Source organism: Serinus canaria, chromosome 2, assembly GCF_022539315.1.
Source record: "Serinus canaria isolate serCan28SL12 chromosome 2, serCan2020, whole genome shotgun sequence".
NCBI classification, from domain to species: domain Eukaryota; kingdom Metazoa; phylum Chordata; class Aves; order Passeriformes; family Fringillidae; genus Serinus; species Serinus canaria.
The window spans coordinates 118,428,360-118,448,484 of NC_066315.1; the positions used below are offsets into that span (position 1 = coordinate 118,428,360).

At 38.6% G+C, this 20,125-nt stretch overlaps 1 protein-coding gene across 4 annotated transcripts in view; it reads left to right on the forward strand.

Moving 5' to 3' along the window:
* Positions 1 to 20,125, forward strand: part of SULF1 (sulfatase 1) — a 119,763-nt gene that overhangs the window by 39,714 nt on the left and 59,924 nt on the right. For 2 of the 4 annotated variants that reach the window (XM_030235402.2, XM_018910954.3), the window contains 2 exons: positions 17,768 to 17,923; positions 18,241 to 18,475. In XM_030235402.2, the coding sequence (XP_030091262.1) occupies positions 18,304 to 18,475 (172 nt within the window). In that variant the 5' untranslated portion in view covers positions 17,768 to 17,923; positions 18,241 to 18,303. The remainder of the gene's footprint in view (positions 1 to 17,767; positions 17,924 to 18,240; positions 18,476 to 20,125) is intronic. The other 2 variants (XM_050970758.1, XM_018910950.3) reach the window with 1 other exon arrangement.

Below are 20,125 nucleotides of genomic sequence, written 5' to 3' on the forward strand. Positions count from 1 at the left end.
CAAATAATTTCAGAACAGACCTTAACAAAAATATATTTTGGGAAAACTAAGCAGAGTCTTTCAGACTGTGGCACTCTGGACCTCTTGTGCAGCACGGTTAAATCATCATTGTTATTCTTTTATTCCCTCTGTATAAATATAACAGCAGTATAAAAATCTTTTTGATGTCTAGGATAGTGCATGGCATCACAGGAAAACTAAGGAGGTCTTCTAAGCTGATTAAATAAAACCAACAAGAGTCACAGGAGGGAAGGGAGGAGGGAAAACACTTGCTCGCCTGATCTGAGATGTTTGCAAAAGCTGCAGCAATTCTCCACCAGTTAAGGATTGAAGTTTCCCTGGTGGACTGATGACCTTTGATGTGATAATTGCTGGTTTTCCTGAAACTCCCAAAAGAGAGCATGTAGAGTAGGGTTAGAATAAAAAGGGATAAATATTAATGAAGCATTGGATTTTCATTCAAAAACAGCAGGAGCCAAGCAGTTAAACGCTCCTTTTCATCCCATGAAACAGGATATAAACTCAGATCCCTATAATATTTGCCACACAGCTTACAAACCCTAATCTCTGAGTAGTTTTACAGTGTCATGTATCTCTGTGGGTACGAGCTTATTCTGTTGTTGAAAAGTTCATTAATTATCTTAGATTTTTCTTCTTTTGAAATTTTCATATAAATTAAAGTTTAATTTTTTTAAGTATTAAGTCTTTGCCTCCAACGTAACCCATACGTAAGTGTCAGGGTATAAATTTTCCATTACAGTGACCTTAGAAGTTTTATTCTTCAGGTGAGGCTGGAGAAAGTGCCCTAGGATAAATGGTGAAAGTATTACCCTTCTTTTGTTGTGGTTCACATGAAAGTTTTTATCTTTTACCTGAATCCCAGCTGATCCTAAGTTACTTGCACCAATTCACTGTCATGTGCTTGATCACAGAAAATAACAGGGATATGTGCTATAGTTAGTATGCAGTTTGTTTGCTCTCTCACAAGCTGGGTGAAAAAAAAAAAATGTTTGCAAAATAAAAAGAGACACTACAAGCCCATTGCTTACCACAATGACTTTTTCTAGTTGTTTGGAGGTTTTCTTGGGTTTTTGTTTGGGTTATTTTTTTGTAATAGAGACAGAGAGTTTTATTTATCTGGTGAAGTTACTTTATTCTGGAGCTAACTGTTGCTTTAGTTAGTAGGTGAAAAGTTACCTAATAGTTTGCCAAAAGGCTTACAATCTCCATTTAGATTTAATTTGCATGTCTGTCGTGGCTTGGAAAAGATTGAGTATTAGCCTTTCCTCTAGCACGTCAGTCATATTGTGCTGTTATCTTGAAGTATTTTAAAGACAAATAAAATTGAGATTTTCAGACTGATTAGGTGGTGTGACTGCAAAGGCATTTTTGCATTGAAGAAATGTCTTTGTTATAGCAGCCATCATATCTGACCTGCTCCCTAGGTCAATACAGATGAAGGGCTCTTGGTCTGGTGCAGAGGAAACTCATTGTGGCTCACGACTGGCCCTGCTTTCACATGCATACACTTACTGCCAGCCTAGCAACATGCACCTTCTCTCCAAATGATTAATATAGCATCAAATGAGACATACTGTTTCACTGGAAAACATCCTTGTGAGGCTGGCTGAAATGGGAGGTTAAATATCAAAGGGCTAACACAAAGAAAGGGACTGATCAAACAACTAGACCATTCTGTGGTTTACATGGGTTATTTTGCTGATGATTAGGTAAAGAAAAACCTGCTGAGATGAAGAGTAAGCAATTACATATTGAGGAAACTCTCATACTTATTACCTTATTAGTAGTATTCATGGACTGAGAGACCCTCCGCAGGGTGATCCCTTGCTAATTCCTTATCGACAAGGGCTTTGATGTGCATACATTATGTGATTTTCTTGGAGGAAAAGGCAGGAGTATTCACTGAATACATAACCACCTAGCATCCAAGGAAAATTGCAGAATTGAGGAAACCTTTGTAAATAAAGAGGGCTGCATGTTAGCTAATGCGTGTATCTCATCTTCAGCTGTCAGTGTAATTTCCTATAAGGCTGGTTAATAAAAATAATAAGAAAAGTAATAAGAATCATGACCACTGGTTAGTTAAAGACAGAATGATTCCCAAATGGTGAGGGAGACACAACAATGTCAGCACAGATGACAACATCAGTAATAGTTGGCTGTGGAAGTAGAAAAAACTTTGATTACTTGATCACAAAGTTTCCTTTTACAGAACTTTTGGCATGCTACATGTATAGATAAGACTTGGAAAAATGATACTTGACAAAAATTTTCACTAGAATAGCCATTCCTGCTTCTTCCCATGTGAGATACTGCTTTCTTTCTGGTAAGGAACCCTGCCTCTATGCTGACCGTCATTTTAAACTCCTTTCCTGCTCCAGGGCAGGGGAAAGGTTGAGAAAAATTAGGTTCAGATGTGAGTTGATATTCAGATGTGAGTTAGATAGACTCAAATACAATGGAGGAATGGAAGAGGACATCTTACCTGTGCCTGTGTCAGTAATGAACCAAAAAAACCCAACAGATAGTGACTACTTTTCAAATGCCAGCAAGTGTTTCTCCTTAAGGTACAAACCTGTTGTGAGGATTTTTCTTTGTGGCAGCACACACAGACTAGGAACCTGTGAACAAAGTAGCTAAGTAATACCAATAACCTGGTTATGGGATCAGCAAATTCATCTGGCATAACTGTGCTGACTTACAGTTGTTCAAGATGTGCTGCATTTGCTGCAACAGGTGACATGCTCATTTAACACGATGAAGCTGCCAAGATACCCCACCAGACAGCAGCAAGCAGATTTTAGTCCTCGCTGTTATTGTCATTACTGAAGCCTGAATGCCCTATAGATCCTGCAATTTAAAATCACTTTGTCTTCAGGGTGTTGTGGATTTAAATGTAGAAGGTCTGATGGCTGCATATTTATCTGCGGCAGAGAGCCACAACAGCTGAAGATTACAAAATAAACTTCTCTGAAAATTTTGAATTAGTAGATAGGTAAATATCAGTAAATATTTTCAAGTTCCCTTATTTAGCTCCTAAGGTAATGCACACCTTACATTACTGAAGGTCATGATCTTAGCCCTGCCAGTTGCTAAGCCCCATGGAGCTGCTCACTCACTCCCTCCCTCTCTCCCATCAGAATGGGGGAGAGAATAGGAACAGTAGAATGGAGAAAACCTGTGGTTTGAGATAAAGAGAGTTAATGACTCTCTAAAGAAGGATAATAATGCTACTAACACTCATAGAATTAGAATACACAAAAAAGTGATGGACAATGCAACTGCTCGCTACTCAGTGACCAGTATCCAGCCAGTTACCAAGCAGCAGCTTCCAGCCAGCTTTTCCCCAGTTTATGAACTGAGCAGGATGCCATATGTTATGGAAAATTCCTTGGATCAATTCAGATCAGCTGTCCAGGCTGCATCCCCTCCCAACTTCTTGTGCCCCTCCAGCCTTCTCACTGTCTTCAGCATGAGAAGCTGAAAAACCCCTGACTTAGTATCAACATTACTTAGCAACAACTGAAAACATGCAATGTGCTCTCTGCATTGTTCTGGACTAATCCCAAGATGTGACACTATACCAGCTACTAGGAAGAAAACTAACTCTATCCCAGAAGAAGCCAGGACACACAGTCTGTCTCACATTATTTCAGTATGGAGCAGTAAGTGAAATTATGCTTTTACTTTGAGCATTGACTCAAATAGAGCATTGTCAGCTTATCATTTCTCTTAATAATTCCTGAATAGTGTGTGATCATTTTACAGGTAACGAGATGAATTAAGTGTAAGAAATTTTAGCTAAAAAGCAAGGTTGATGAATGGGAGTTCAGAAATACATCACCAAGGAGTCTTACCTGAATGATCATCAAGGATCCAAGTTCATCAAGGATTTCTAGTTCCAGTCTAGCTTGACATGTCATCATCCAAAATAAATTAATGAATGGTGTTGGTTTTGAAAAGTCTGTCTGGTATAACATCCTCAGTCGTAATATTATTGGGTTTTAAGGCAGGCCTTGTGCTTCTGACTCCTGTAATTTAATACTATAGGGATGTATGATCTGCATGATATCTTTCATTAAAGGTAAAGATGGCCAGAGGATGAGTTTAGCTTTCAAGGATTCAGGTTTTTTTCATTTCACAGTCCAATGGAAACAAAAGACTTCCAGTTCTTTTTGTTTTTTTTCTTTCCACAGCATGAAATTTTATTGAAATTTATTTTCAGGTTGAAAAGTAAAGGTTTTCCATCTGAGTCTCACACTTGGGAGTAAGCAAAAAGCTTAGTCTGAAGTCAGACTAGTCAAGCTGATCCTTCTTCATTTTAGTTTCAGTGCTATTGTGTTGATACCAGTGATAATCAATTAACTAATTCTTTGCATGGTAAATCAAGGAACTCTTATGAAGTTTCTTACATAACTTTTATGAACATTATGTAAGAAAACATGAAAAAATACTGGGAGTGTTATATTCCGTGTATCATTTACAGAGAATGACAGATTAAAAATTTGTCCAAAAGTCCTATTCAACAGGATATTTCCATAACAGATGGCATGAGGAGTAGTTTTTCAAGCCTTAGGCAGGTATTTGATGCTAACTTGTGACATTCATCACGCAGTCTAGAAGATCCATCTGATTCACACTAGTCAATCAGCTGCCTTGGTTTTAAGCAATTTCACGCTAAAAGGAAAATGTATCAGCAATAGCTCTTTGCTATTTGGTTACAGCTATTTGCTTCCTAAAATGGCCTTCCCACTGTGTCCTCACCTGTAAGCTAAAACCTCTATCATTTGACTGTTAACAATGGATATATATTTTGCATAGTTGCTGAACTGAATGTTAAACCATCAAAGATAGGGTAATTTATAATAAATAGGCTCCTCTTTATCATGCTGGTAAAATTTGTGACATTCTACTGTATCACAGGTCTTGGTTGTTGCTGTTTACATGGCTGCACACACACTAGATAATTCTATGGGGTTACCTGTCACAATTTCCTGGTGAAATGCAGTTGCCCACTACAACTTTTAGGGAAACTTTCCTGAAGTTATAGACAGCGGTTTTGATTCTCATTCAGCCAGATAGACCTTGTTCAGCCACTTACAACTGATCCTGTTGCTGCCTGTGTGTGTCACAGCCACGAGGCACTGCCAGCTCTGCCTGCCCGTGCCTACCTCCAGCGCCTTCGCCTCCCTGCCTATGGCCAGGACCCCATTTCAGCCTTCTGGGGTTCCCCACATCTGCCCACAGTACAGGACTCCATTTCAGCCCTGGAATGCAGTCTTGTAGGCTCCTAGGCTCCCCCCAGGCATTTCCCAGCATGGCCTGTGTCTGTCCTCATCCCCAGGGAGCCAGGGGTGCCTCTGTGCCATCCTCACGCCCCGCTGCTGGCTGTGGGCTAGGATGGGACAGGCTGCCAAGATCCTGCCTGGCTGCTCCTGGCCATGGCCCACAGGGCCCATGCAGTGTCCTGAAAATGTGCCCATAGGTGTTGCTGGAAAGACATGAGGATTTCATTTGCAGATACATAAAAATTACATTAGCAGGTGTAGGAAACAGATGCCAACACTTAGACATTTTGTCATATCTCTTTCCCAGCTCTACCCTGTGAAAAGTGGAATATGTAACTCAATATTGTAATAAAGGCCTATTTTGGTAAGAAAAATCAAGCAAGGAAATGTGCAAGAGTTTAACAAATCATTACAATCTTAACATAAATGCCTCTGACAGAGGTCAACAGAGCTTTTTAAATGTAGGAGATAATGGAAACATAAGTTGGTGCCATACAATACTTTAGCACAATGCAATTTTCATTTCAGATTCTTTCTACTGCTTCATACCCTGAAATATTTGGTATATTTTTGACCAAATTTAAAAATGTCTATAATCTGGCCATATTATACCAGGCTGGGGAAAAGATAAGTTTCTAGGAACTTTCAATAAAATGGAAAAACAAGAAGGTGGGGTAATGCGAGCAGGGGACAGAGCGTGGGTTATGCACTGTGCTCTTTGGGCGCTGTCACCCACATCCTCAAAGTTGGGAGGGGATTTAGGGTGTGTCCTGTGTTCAAAACCACCTTGATTTTAAAGGAGATGCTAAGGAGAGGCATGAATTTTATAAAAACACATTATAAACTTGAATAAAAGAACAAACATATGAAGATGCTGTATTATCAGGGCACCATCTTTTCTTCAATGGAGAATTCTTTTGCAGTGCCTCTCTGCATGCCATCACCACCACAGTAAGTGGTTTTCCAAGCAGTTTTGATCCTTTTTTCATGCACAAATTTCCATCTCCAGATATCAATCAGGACACTAAACACATATTACAGAGTATTTTCAGTCCTGAAATTTTTCCGTGTTAATGTTCAGTTCTGAGTTCTTCTGCCACAAAGGAAAGTGTTTGTGCAGAAAACAGTGGGGATTATGCCATAGCCTCCTTGTGGACTTTTTCTGAAATTTCTGTTCAAGAGTTGTTTGCTTTTCACTGCAAGCCATGGAAAGCATCTTTAATTTTAGAAGGAATTTATTTGCAGTCTGTATTAATCTAAGAAACCTGTGATCCTGAGTCTCAGACTAGCTACTAGTAAAACCTTATGATCAGAGCTTGCTTCCATGAGTAACCTGTACTTTTGGGAAGATTCTATGAGAACAAATGCAAGTTAATAACTTCATTTCTAGGGTAGAAAAACTCTGGGAAACACATTAATCATTGTTTAGTTAACAGATCATAATGACATCTCACAAATAGTACATTTTTTGATAAATTTTAAGATTTTGAAGTATAAAAATGATTTGTAAAATTAAATACATGCAGAGCTGGTTATGATTTTACTTCTTTTTTAAGAGACTTTTCCTATAAAACTGCTTTATTGTCGTTACAAATTTTCCATCAAGATTTCTTAAATTAAAATCTAGAAATAAACATATTTTGCAAATGCAATGCAATAGAGACTTTGGAAAATTGTCATGATTCACCATCTGCAGCCCTGTGTTTAGAGTTTTGCAGTCTTCCAAGAAATGAATGAGCAGTCCAAATTATATTTTAAGGAACAATTGGAACTTGTTGACAGTGTTAAAAATTGAAATTCCATATTTTAAAGCAGTGTCTGTTTCACATAGTGAGACAGAGGATGTAGCATTTAAGCTGCCTTCATTTAGACTTTAAAATCAGTCATATGGGACATAAGGGGTCCCTCTGGAAAACTATTCGTTTAACTCAATAAATTACTCATTTTTGCTTGTTTATTTTAAAGGACAACATATACAGGAATGTATTCATGGCAGATGAATTAGCTCCTGTATTATGAGCATGCAGTGTGGTTAGTGTGAAACATTTACACCACCCAGCTCATCAGAAACCAGTGAGATCATTTGTTTCATTCCAACTGTGCTCTTTACGTTTACATGGGGCCTGGGTATTTCAAATCTCTCTCTTCTCATACTTAAAGTTGTACTTTCTTTCCAAGTCCCAGCTGCTTTAACCTTTTTATTAAGAAGAGAAATGAAAGCACCAGAAAATATTTTAAATTTTTATTTCTGGTGAAGAAATGACCACAGAAATAATTTGAGGACTTTTCCCCATTTCAAAGGACAAGGATAAAACCTGAAATTTTGGCTAGTTCCTTTGACTGAGAAACAAAATTTAGCCTTCAGCTTTTAAGAATTCTAAACAGGGGGACAAATAACAGGAATTTCTTATAAACTGTGTACAGTGATGAAATAGGTGGAACAGAAAGCCAATAGAAAGGGTCTCAGACTTGTGGGCAATGGCAGACACAGATGTTGCTCCTTGATGCTACTGTATACTAAATTCTAGGATTGTCTTAAATAGAATATCCAGCTCCAGGTTGCCAATATGGGAAAGACCTCAATAAACCAGAGTGAGTTTGGCAGATGGCCATCAAGGTGCTTGGGGGCTGCAGTCCTTGTCTCACGTGAAGAAGTTGGAGGAGAAGTGTTGTTAGCCTGGAGAGAGAGAAGCTTTTGGGGGGTCCAACAATAAAGAGGTCACTGATAAGACAGAGCCTCATTCTTGACAGTCATCCATGGCAGGAGGACAAGGCAAGAAGGCAATGGACATAACTTGAAATACAAGACATTCAGACTGGGTCTAAAGAAAAACAAATTTCACCCTCAGAAGAGTTAAGCAGTGGAATAGGGCCCCAGAGCATCTGGGCAGTGTCCTCCCCTGGGGTTTTCAAACATCACTTGGTAAAGCCCTGAGCAGCCTGGTCTGACCTCACAGCTGAGCCTGCAAAGGACAGAGGAGTGGATTCTCTATGGGTCTAAACATTCCTGAATTGGGTCATTGACACAGTTTATGAGACACCTTTCATATAAGAACAGTTTATCTACATTTAGGGAAAAAACCCCCAACCATCCAGTAAAGCAAACATTGATGTTTGATAATCACTGTAAAATGAGATGCCTCTTAAATTCCTTCCTACACAAAATGAAGAAAAATGCTATGGTCATGTTCTTTGCCTTTCTAACTAATTTTCTGGGACCAATTTCCCATACATCCTAGTCCTTGACATTCCTGATCCATGCTGCATTATTCAGAAGCTTCTGCCTAATGATTACCAATTTCCATTCCTATCTTCCCTTCTCTTTGCATAATGCACAGTCCAGTGCAACATAAGATTGACTGCCTGCTCCTCCACTCCTAGAAAATATAATTCAGTATGTTCTGAGCACCTGAGTAGAATCTTGGCTCCTAAGCAGGCTTAAAATTAATGATATATAAAGATATACAGTTATTTCTATTTATTAAAAAAAGGGTATAAAATCATGTCTCTTTAATGCTAAATAGGAACTTTGCTTAATAAGAAGTGCATTGGAAACAAAAAATGTTTGCTTCAATATATTCAGCTTCATCTTCTATACTTTAAAACTGTTCTCTCATCTACAGAAGCCAGTACTGTGAAATTGAAATACCTGTATGTGTACTTGAAAGATGAAGAATATGTTTCCCCAGGCATTTTCACTAGGAAAATGAAGGTGCATTTATATGTGCTATCCCTTCAAAATGTTTTCTGAGATGAAGTTGTTCACAGAATAATTTCAGCAAGACATTTTTGAGTTTTTTAGATCTCAGACTGAAGAGTATTTTCAAACAGCCTTTTGAGAACGGATTTTCAGAATTCAGGTTGGAATAATTGGCATTCCTCAGACAAAAAAGCTGTATATGGTATATTCTGTCCTTGAACAGGCAAATGTGACTCTAATTTCAGGCTTTTTTGACACAAGTTTTCAGATGAAAGCCAGTATTCTGATGCTTTATACATTTTGGGCTTTCTTCATGTACCATTGATGCTTAGATGTTTTCTGAAACAAAAATACCATAGATCTTAAAATATTGTTGCACCAGGAATGAAGAGCCTGCAGGAAGTTGTTTTAAGGAGCTGAGCAGTCCTGTTGAATACAAGAGACTTACTTCTTTTGCACAGCAGGACATATATCAGAGGTTAAGTTAGTCTTAGGCACCCGGTTTGGCAGTAAAACCCATCAGTTGTACTCCTTGCTCATGTTTGCTGCCATTCCTGTACTAAACCATTTCCACCTGATAGGACAGGACAATGTGTAGATGATTTTCTGAATTTTCCCATGGTGGTTCAGTCACAGGTCACTCTGCAAATCTCCCTGAGCACACTCAGGTGTGTTCTTGTGGCACAGTGAGGTGAGGGGAGGGGAGAGGACTGGGAGGATTTCTGTGACAGCAGACACTAGTACCACATGTTTCTGGTAGCTGGGGTTCTGCCTTGTGTGCCACCAGAAAATGGAGCTTGGGGAACCCCAAGGGCTTCCTGATTACAAAGATTAAAAGTAAGGTTGATGGCAGGGTGGTGTTGTTCTGAGCAATGCCTCAAGTCAATGAATCTTCCTTGCTGACTAGTCTTTATGGAGCAGGATATGAAGCATGGTTTGGTTTTTTGGGGGTTGTTTGTTTATTTGTTTTTGTAACAGAATGTTTTGTTTGGTCTGTCTGTTTACTATTAATAGTAGGCTGGTTTCTCTATAGTACAGGTTTGTCAGGGAGGATTTTATTTGAAAACACATTTCTTGGCCCGTCAAGGAGCTTTTACATGTATATCAGTGAAGGCAGAATTTATACTGTGCCAAGACTGGAAAAACTGCTTGACAAGAAGTAGAATAGTAGGAGATAACTTGCTTTAAAAACAGAACTCAGGACCTGAGGCACTGGTGCATATCTTAGAGGCCCTATTAAATTCAGTTTGAACTTACTGAAAGTATAACTCATTAGAATATAATGGGATTATAGAAAAAAAAATTTATTAGGCTAGGAGTCCAGACCTGAAAGTGAAAGAAAAAGTCAGCAATCTGTGGGGGACCTCAATGCACAAGAACACGTTCACTGTATGTAAACACACAAAGTGCTGGTGCTAAAAATAAATTTACTTTCTGCCCTGTAATATAATACAGGAAGTTCTCCAAAAGCACTCAGAACTGCCTCACTCCCCTGGCTATCCAGGGCATGTCACCTGTTTAAAGTCCTCTGGTGTTTCTGTGTAGTCCATCCTCTGACAATACAACTAAATATATATTTGGGTTCCTCTCCTAGAAACACAGGTGATGTTCCCTGTTTACAAACATGCACTTATGTAGATTCATACAAGCAATTCCTTTCCCTTCAGTCCTTACAGAAACTCCTCTGGTGCCCATGAGCTGCTGTTGCCTCCCCTGGACAGCCAGCAAGGAGAGTGGCCAGAGCAGCTATGGGTCAGGCTCAGCTCACGCTCCAGACCACCCACCCCCATGAAGGCAGCACCTACCCTAGCTCCTCCCTGTGACAGCAGACATTTGGGGAGAAGTCAACAGGCCTAGAAAGGAAACCTTTTAAATGAAGAGTTTTCTCTCCAGAGGAGATGTGGAAGGCCATGGTCTTGCATGGTTTCTAAAGCCAGTAAACTTAAAGAGGAATTTAAAGACATGTGCAAACTGTGTGGCTGTGGTTCACCTCTGTGATATGATCTCCCAAGACTAGTTACTGAATTGTCAGTGTGTTGTTGTGTAGTATATTTTCATAATGCCCCACATTGCTGAAGTGAGCAAGTGGGCCATTATGCTATTTATAGCAAAAATATGTGGGTTTAAAATGGAATTTTAAAAATACCTGAGATTCTCTCATATACAGAATTTAATTTTTGTATTTGAAAAATAATTGGAGTCTTTTAGTAATTATATTACCTTCTAGCTGAAAAGCCACTTCCTTTAAAGATAAAAAAAATCTGATATCAGAAGCCTGCTTGGAGCCTAGCACACATCTAATTATCTCTCTCAGTCTTAATTATTTAGCAAGTGCTAATAAACTGCACGTATCATGACACTCATGTGTAATAAGCATATAAATTTAATTTATTTTTTTCCCTCTCTTTGAAGACTAACAGACATGGAATTCAATCACAAGGCAATGGCATTATAGCCTCCAATATAACATGAGGTTTTAATAAGCCTCCTGTTTGCTGCACACATGTGCTTAAGACTGCCTGGAAACCAAATCAGTAGAAAAAAGGGATTACTTTAGATTACTTTGAAATGTGCATTGTTTGAAATGGCCTCTGGTGACCAGCTTTCATGAATGGCTGATTTTACTTGTGGGGCACATCATCTGGCTCAATTATACCAGACTCTTTTGTATGACAAGTGCACTCCTTGGCTGTGTTGAAATATGAAATTCTAAGACAAAGTAAATCAGATGGTGAGAAATAAATTTAGGTAGTTGTATATTATTAGAAGTTTGTAACTTAACAGTGGGCATTCTTCTTACTGAAAAATGTGTGGGAATTTTATTTTTAAACTTCCACGGATTTGAAGTTAATATTAAAACATTAATTTTCATTTTCTTTAATGTTTTGTTCAGCTGTATTAGCAGCATTAAAACAAAATACACATTTTTCTTCTCTCAAAGGTAGATCATTTCTCCTACACTTGTTTATTTTTAAAATGTTATTGGAGTTTGTTGTTTCACCCTAACAGATGTAGCGTTGGAAACTTCTACCTACTAAGAATATCCCTTAACCTGTACAAAGTTATAAAAGTGGGTTAGCAAGCCTGCATTACACTTTCAAGTCACTGCAAGCTTTTTCCTTTCCTGTCGGTAACTGTTTGCAAAATTACAATGTAAAAACGTAATATAAGGTTATGATTCTCCCTACCTGCAATTACTTTAAATTATGGTTACTTTAAATTAATCTAGCCTGAGGCACTGAGGATCCATCTAATACACAGATTACATTTGAAAGGGGAGAAGATATCTGATTGATTAGTTAAGTGTGTTGGAAATCCAATAGATAGTGATTAGATTAGACCCTGATAGGAATTACATTCTTTGTGTTAACTGTAAATCCTGTACTTTACAACCTAGATTAGGGGATTAACCTTTAAGAAGAAATGGTAAATCTTGCTTTTTCCTGACTTCTGCTGTACTGTAATTTTGTTTCCCATGGCTGCAGGCTCAATATTCCCACAGGAAACTGACCTGCAGATTTACACGGTCGTGCCTGGTAGTCTGAGATTGCAGTGTTTGCCTTTAAATATGAGATAGAAGAGTAAGATGTGAGAAGAGCTTTAACATTGCTAAACTTAAAACAGTCATCTGTCAGCAGCTTTTTCCACTGAAGTGCTTCACTGTATTAGTGAAAGTGAGAGTTGCTATTGTTGTTGCCCTCTAGTCGTCAAGGCAATATGATTTAAGGGAGAGATTTAAGACCTCTGAACTACTAGGTTGCTGGGTGCAGCTGAACATCTTCCCTCCCTGACCCTTTATTATGTAGTTTCAATCTATCTGCACAATCTTCATGCAATTACTAGTCTTATGAAGTTGCTAATTTTGTTGAGTCTCAAACCACACACTTGTTATGATTCACAGCGTAGACCACGTGAGACTTGGAGAGGTCCATCCACCCTGTGACACAAACATCAAAAATTCACAGAAGTTGGATGTGTGTGTCTCAGGAAACCCCCTTCACCTTCTTTCACCCTAGAGTTTCCATGTATGCAAAATGTTCTCAAATACAGCAGCAATGAAAGGTGGAGTCATCTCAATTTAAACCATACAACTTACAATGGTAGGTGTAAACCCTGAATCTGACATTTGTAGGGTCATGGATGGATGGAGGAAGCCACCTCCAGTTTACATGATGCCACTGACAGTGGTTTCTGGCAGTGCAGGCAGACTGGCAGGTTTTTGAAATTATGCTGAGCAGGCGCCCAGCAATGTGACCAATCTCCAAGGTCATGTTTTAAATTACAAAACACTGACAACAGCAGAGTCCAAATCCTGAATTAAGAGAGTTTCTCTAGTTGTCCTTTTCCTTTCTCTTTTTTTTTTAATTGAAAGTCAGATTTTAAGAAAAAAGAGAACACTGGGATCATATTCCTGTAAAAAAAAGCTCATTAAAGCCAAAACTGTCAAGTCAGCAGGTCAGAGGTAAGATAGATAGGAAGATGATCTTCTGCTTGAGGTGAAGAAAGCTCATTTTCTTGTGGTGATTTATATCCAAGGATTTGTTTCTTTGAGAGGTTTTATTCATTTATTTATCAGAAAAATCTATTAGAAAAAAAAAAATCCAAGATTATAGTTTGCATGAAAATGACACAACTGAACACTTGCAATGACAAGGCCTTCTGCTTCTTTTCCATGCATTTGATGTATTTTTGTGTAATTTCCTTGACTTTTCAGAGAATTTTTAAAATGTCCTGAGTTGCAAAACATTTATTTGTGGACTATATCTTCATTATATAGAACTGTGTCAATTTATGGAGCCAGGGAAATCTAACTACAGAGATAAAATCTGTAGGATACTGGATAGTAAAGAGGAACACAAAACAAATAGGTGCTGCACTGGAAGTTTATTGATTTAAGAGGCCTGTGATATCTTACATTCTCAATTCACTGGACATACTTACATTTACTGCTTATATCTGGGGAAGAGAAGCCAGAATTCTCATTCTCATGTTTGTTGATGGTACAAACCTGGGGGTAGTGACTGATACACCTGAGGGCTATGCTGCCGTGGCAGGAGGTTTGGACTAGATGATCTCCAGAGTTCCCTTCCAACCCTAATGATTCTGTGATTCTTAAGCTCCACAGTTACAGTCCACATTATTACTAGTATTATTGTTATTATTACCACTCTTTCCTTTATTGTCTGATCCATTTTTGTTTCAAAGGAAACACCACTGGCACAGTGGCCTTAACCTATGACTTTGTATAATATAATGCCCCAATGTTCATGCTCAAAAGAAAACACTAATGCAGAGAAAACAAAGTTGTTTGCCCTTTGGTCATGAATTACTGATGTGGGACACTGCACAGCACAAGGTACTGGAGGTGGACATATGTCCGGTATCATTACTCACTGTCCCCACATTTGATGTCAGATGAAATGAAATGAAATGAAATGAAATGAAATGAAATGTGTTCATATAAGCCAAATTCCCTGTGCAATGATATGTGGAAGACACATTTGTAGATTATTAAATATTAATAAGTTCATATATCTTTAAAACTTATGATGGCCGATTCATGTGCATACTCAGTGCCCTGTTTCATAAACAAAGTGCATGACTCTGGACAGATTTTGTTGGCCAAACACAAAATGGCATTTTAAGTGAACTGAGTGAAACTGTGAGCATAAGAACAAAGTGGAAATGCTTTTTTTGAATACTTGCAGCCTTTTGCTGTGTTCCAAACTAAGCACTTTCGGTTAATGATGTGAAAAATCTTGAACAGTTCTGGATCAAAATGAGTAACAAGTCTACAAACTTTCAAAAGATACTTCTCTGCCTTTTGCTTTTCTTCTAAACCACTGAAAGATACTCTCTTACGAGACCTTAAAAAATAGTCCTCATACTTTTTTATGCCACACCACACAAAGTGGCACTGTAGTCTTTCTTTACAGTGCTCAGCCAGTGTAATTCAAGCTTCATGGGTAATTAATTCTACATGCCAATAAGTCCCTGAACTGCATTTTCTAATACTAGCTGCATAGGCACAACTAAAGATGCAAGTTTACAGATTTTATTCCTTGAAAGGTGATTGAAAACTATGCATTTCCACTCCTGCAGGAAAAAAAATAGTTCCTTTGTATTCTTCTGGTTTAATTTATTTACTAACTACAATTTGGTTATCATAGGTATCTTCTATATGAAAAATATACTGTAAAATTCCCATGTAGAAATACTTATTTATTTGGCTAGGAAAAAAAAAAAAAAAAAGCATTTTCCAGTACCATCTTGATTTCTTAACACGGAAAAATTACAGTCTGCTTCCTCATGTAACTTTGAAAAGGTCCTATTCTATTTTAGAATTTCTCCTGTTTTTGTCTGCTTCTTGAGACAAATTACAGTATCTACAGGGGTACTTATATGCTACCAGCCAGTATCCAACACAAACACTGCAGCCTTGTCTTCCCTATTAACCCTGTATTTTGACAGTTTTCTTTACTTCATCTCCTTCTAGGACTGGGAAACAGACTGTAAAAGGACTAGTTGTCAATGATTACCTTTTAATAAAGATTTGCCATACACAAAACTGAAAGATGAGCAACAAAACATGGCATTACTGTGCTCTTGTATAAGAACCATTCAATGAAACTTGTATAATTAATTTCATATGTATAGATCTGTCCTGATATTTTCCTTTATCCATCCAGAATAAAAAAGTTAGAGCAGGAAGAGAAACTTTCATACTCTTATTTCTAGCAAAGACCTGCCTAAGGTACCTCAAACATGCTAGAGGAAAGGGATTTTTTTAAAATACTAATACAGAGCAGACAAATTGAAATGAAGAATACTTGTTAATGTCCATTTGGATTAGCGTAAATTTTATTAGCCCTGAGGTGTAATTGTCAGGAACTTGCAGTTTCGTATGGTGAGGGATTATTCAAACACGTTGGTGCCAATGTTTGCTCAGTGCAGTCAGGATGACTGCCCTTTCTGGGTCAACATTGTCTGAAAAAGTTTGCTGTACAACTGAGGTAAGAAACTAAACATTGAGTCTCACTTCATACAGCCTTTCGTGCTTTGTGATGTGAGTAAAAGTTTTGCTATTTAAAGATCAGACATCTAGAGACATTGAATTTCTGATTTTGCACCAAGAGCATGTATCTGGTGTCTGTCAGAAGAAAGCTGACTTCCCTGGTAACCCTGGTCTTTTGGGCTCTTGTCAGATTTCATGTGACTTAAGAACGTACACATGGAAATAGAACAATTTTTAAAAGTCCATCCAGGCTAATTACAGACTTCCAGTTACTTATCTGAATGTTGTGTAATCACTGAAATAGCACTTGCTGTTCAGTGGCGAACCCCTGTATTGACTTTGCAGGACAGCAACGTTAGTGGAAGGCTGGAGTGTTGGTTGGTGCAGAGACAATGAAAGACAAGATTTCTCTGCCACAGACACTTGGGTTTTCCTTTTAAAGATGTTCACACTCTTCTGGTGCAATTACAGCCTGCCAGAGTGAGGAGCATGAAACTGTTTAGCTTGCGAAGCTTAAAATAAAAGGTGTATGTGGAAACAAGAACATGATCCTTTTTCTAGCAGTCCAGCACCAAGTCCCATCCCCTCGCTCTGCTGTGGCTTCTTCCCCTGAAATTTAGAGCATCTCCCTATTAACGCATTTTTAGGTGAGTGATTGGAGGCCCCTTTTGTCTTCTGTGTCGCTCTCATTATTTCTGTTTATTAATCTGTTTGTGGCTCATGTTGCATGTCTGAAGTCTCAGGTGTGGGTGCAGAGATCTCATGATTTATGCTCCTGTCTAATTATATAAGGCGGTTCCCTTGCGGTCTTCCCCTTAGGCAAACTTCTTGATTGTTCTTGGGCTTGGGTGGTTTTGTGAGTTTCTTTTAATTGACCGATATCACCGTGCTTTTACCCACAGTCCCAGAATAAAACCAGAAGAAACGTATGTGGCAGGTCAATACCCTGGAGGGAACAGGCATGACTCCGTGGTTTCTTTCCCACCCCCTTCCTTTTTGCCCCCAGATATTCCCTCCCTTCCCTTGTGTTACAGACGCGTTTTGCAGAGCTTCAGTCAGTAATGCCAAAAATGTCAAAGCGTAAGTGGCTACTCCTTCCTCTCCAGACCAATCAGTCATTTTCAGTCACTGGTTTAAATGTGCTGCAGCAAAGCCAAGCCTCTGTGCTTGCAGCAGGTCTTACAAAAGCAAGGCTGTTTGACTGACAGGCACAGAGAGGGGGCTCTGATAAGGCACTGAGACAAGTCTGGAAGCAGAGTATCAAGGACGAGGCTGTGGCGGAGCTACTGTGCATTATGGATGAGGCGCTCGGCTCTGTCGTTGATTGATTGAGGGGCGGTTGTGCTCTTTCACAATGCTGGGTAAGATCATATGGACCGTCATTTAATATGAGCCTTCTTGTCAGTGGGAAGATGACTTTTCACACAGTGATCCCATGCAGATTGCAAATGACAGCCATGCTCTCCCCTCTGCTTTTTAAGGGTTTAGTCTCTCATGCAGGTGGGTTAACCTAAAACAGCATCTGTGCTTGCCAGGTGTCACATGCTGGAATTAATGCTTGTTCTCAGAATCTCACTATAAATCTGACTATAGATATTGGAAAAGCACCTGTGTCTGATGATGTGAGATACATGTTCTTTTTCTCTAGCAGCCAAGGTGCCATCCACCCCCTGCATAGGTATGGTATTAAATAAAGTAGGGGAGTCGTGGAGAATGCAATTTTTTTCTAATCTTTTCTTTCAGGACAGAGAAAGAAGCTGTAACAAGCAGTTCTGGAGACTTTGAAGCACAGTACTGAGGTCTCTGACTGACAAGCCTTCTGCTTTCTCCTTCTCCCAGGGCTCCTCCTACAGATGTTCTGAACACGTCTGCATCCCGGCAATTTTTTACTGCACCCAGGTACTGATTGTAAAGAACCAAGCTGCATAAAAAGAAGCGTGGGGTGTAGGAGAAGGAGCACTGTGAGGAATTTACCAGAAGTCATGTCTATACAAAATTCAGGCATGACTTCAAGCAAAAATTATTTCAGAGAGCATAGTTGCAGAATGACCAAGTTTATTCTTAGAAAATGACAGAATAAAGCTCTCATTCAACAATATGGCTTATAATCATGTTAAATGGTATGTGTCAGGCTTGACTTCCCTAAGTGTCATCCTTTGAATGTATGACTGGAAGTTTATTTATTGCTTGAGCAGAATCTCTCTTCCTCCCTACAGGTCTTGAAAACTAGAGTTCAGAAACTTGTGGATCAGTCTTTTCATTGAAATACTGGAACTACTATGAAGCCTTCTTGGTTTGCACTCATGTTGGCAGTGCTCAGTACTGAAATGCTAACAAGTCACTCTTCCACCATCAAGTCCCCGAGGTTCAGAGGACGTGTGCAGCAGGAGCGAAAAAATATCAGACCAAATATCATCCTTGTACTCACAGATGATCAAGATGTGGAGCTAGGTGAGAAATAATTGCTGTTTGCTACTACATTTTGTCATGCGTATTTCAGTAGTTCATGCCAAGGAAAAAAAAAATTTAAATTCAGGGAAGTTGATGGTCCTGGAATAGTATCAGTATGTGGAACAAGTTTGGAAAATGAGATAGCAGTATTATTTAATGGCATTCATCTCATTTAATTATAGACTTTAGGAAATGTATGCTTATCAAAATCCACCATGGGAAGCTTTAATCAGCACAACAAAATTATTTAATAATGCATGCAAGGACATATGTGTAAAAAACTTGCATCAAATGCCTTTTTTCACTCTATGACTTTTTGTAGCATTTAGAAATTGAAGCCTTATGAGGCCAGCATTTCCCTCAGTACTGCATAGGTGTCTGTATCTCCACATATTTGTCACAGGCATGTATGTCGTCTGACATACTTATCCACAAAGACAAACTGGTCTAGTTTCAGGATTTAGTAATCTTAATATTTGTGTGAATTACTGAAGTGTTTAAAATCCATCTGCTTTATGAACTATGCTGCATGTCTAAAAACATGGTAGTTTTGCTTTCACAAGTATACTAAATATCTGAGCACATACCAGTCAGTGATTTTCACATATTTTTCTTAGGGTGGAAAAAGTTAAAACACTTAGATGATGTTCCAGGAGGCCTTTGAATGTTTTCCATTAAGTAAGTTAGAAAGATATTAATGGTAGTTATGCATATAACTGATTTTTTGGTTCACTGCCCAAAATGAAAAATCAAGGAGAGAAAGAGGATCGTTTTAGGTTACCCCCAAGCAAATATTTTGGGTTGTGAGATCAAAAAGGTGAAAAAATGGCAAATTAAGTTGAAATGAAATCTTGCATTCTTAGCTTTTTTTTTTTTTTTTATGAGAGACATATTTTTAATAGAAGTATAGTGAATTTCTAGACAAAATGCCATAGGACATTGAAAAATAAAAAATGCTTCATGCCAGAAAACTTCATTTGTTCTACAATCACATACTTTCAGACAGAAGATTATAGACAAAACATGGTCTGTATCTAAAAGCAGTTCTTTGATTGCTAGCATTTTTGTATTTGCCATGATGCAATAATAATTTCATAGTCCTTCAGGGTTCTGAGGAGATAATTAATAAACTACATTTCATGACTGAGGATTGCTGCTTTTATGCAACAGAGCTCCAAACACAGGCTTTTATATCTGAGCGATTCTAATTTTTTTTTATTTTTCACTCTTTCAAACCTCTGCTCTGTTTAGCCATGCTGCATAATGAATAGCTGCTCCCAGCTCTATTTTTGGTCTAAAATACAGCTCTTACAATGGGAGTGCATTTCATCTTGGTAGACTCATTCTGAAAAATTTTGTTAAAAGGGTCAAGTCAAGTCTTCCTTTTTGTGGTCTGAAAGATCCTACTCTCTTCAGGGCACTCAGGGCACTGGGGAAGGTAGGTCAGCAGACACAGATCTCTGAACACTGTGTTACCAACTTGCTGTCCTCAGTCTTGCGAGAAGGTTTGCGAGTGGTGAAAAGGAGGAAGGATGTGGCAAGTCACTTTGTTCATCCTGTGGAGCTCTTCTCTTTGAAAGCTGCTCTGAATGTTCACAGGACACTCTGGCTCCTATTAGCAGGCAGCTGAGCAATAGCTTGGGTGTGTGT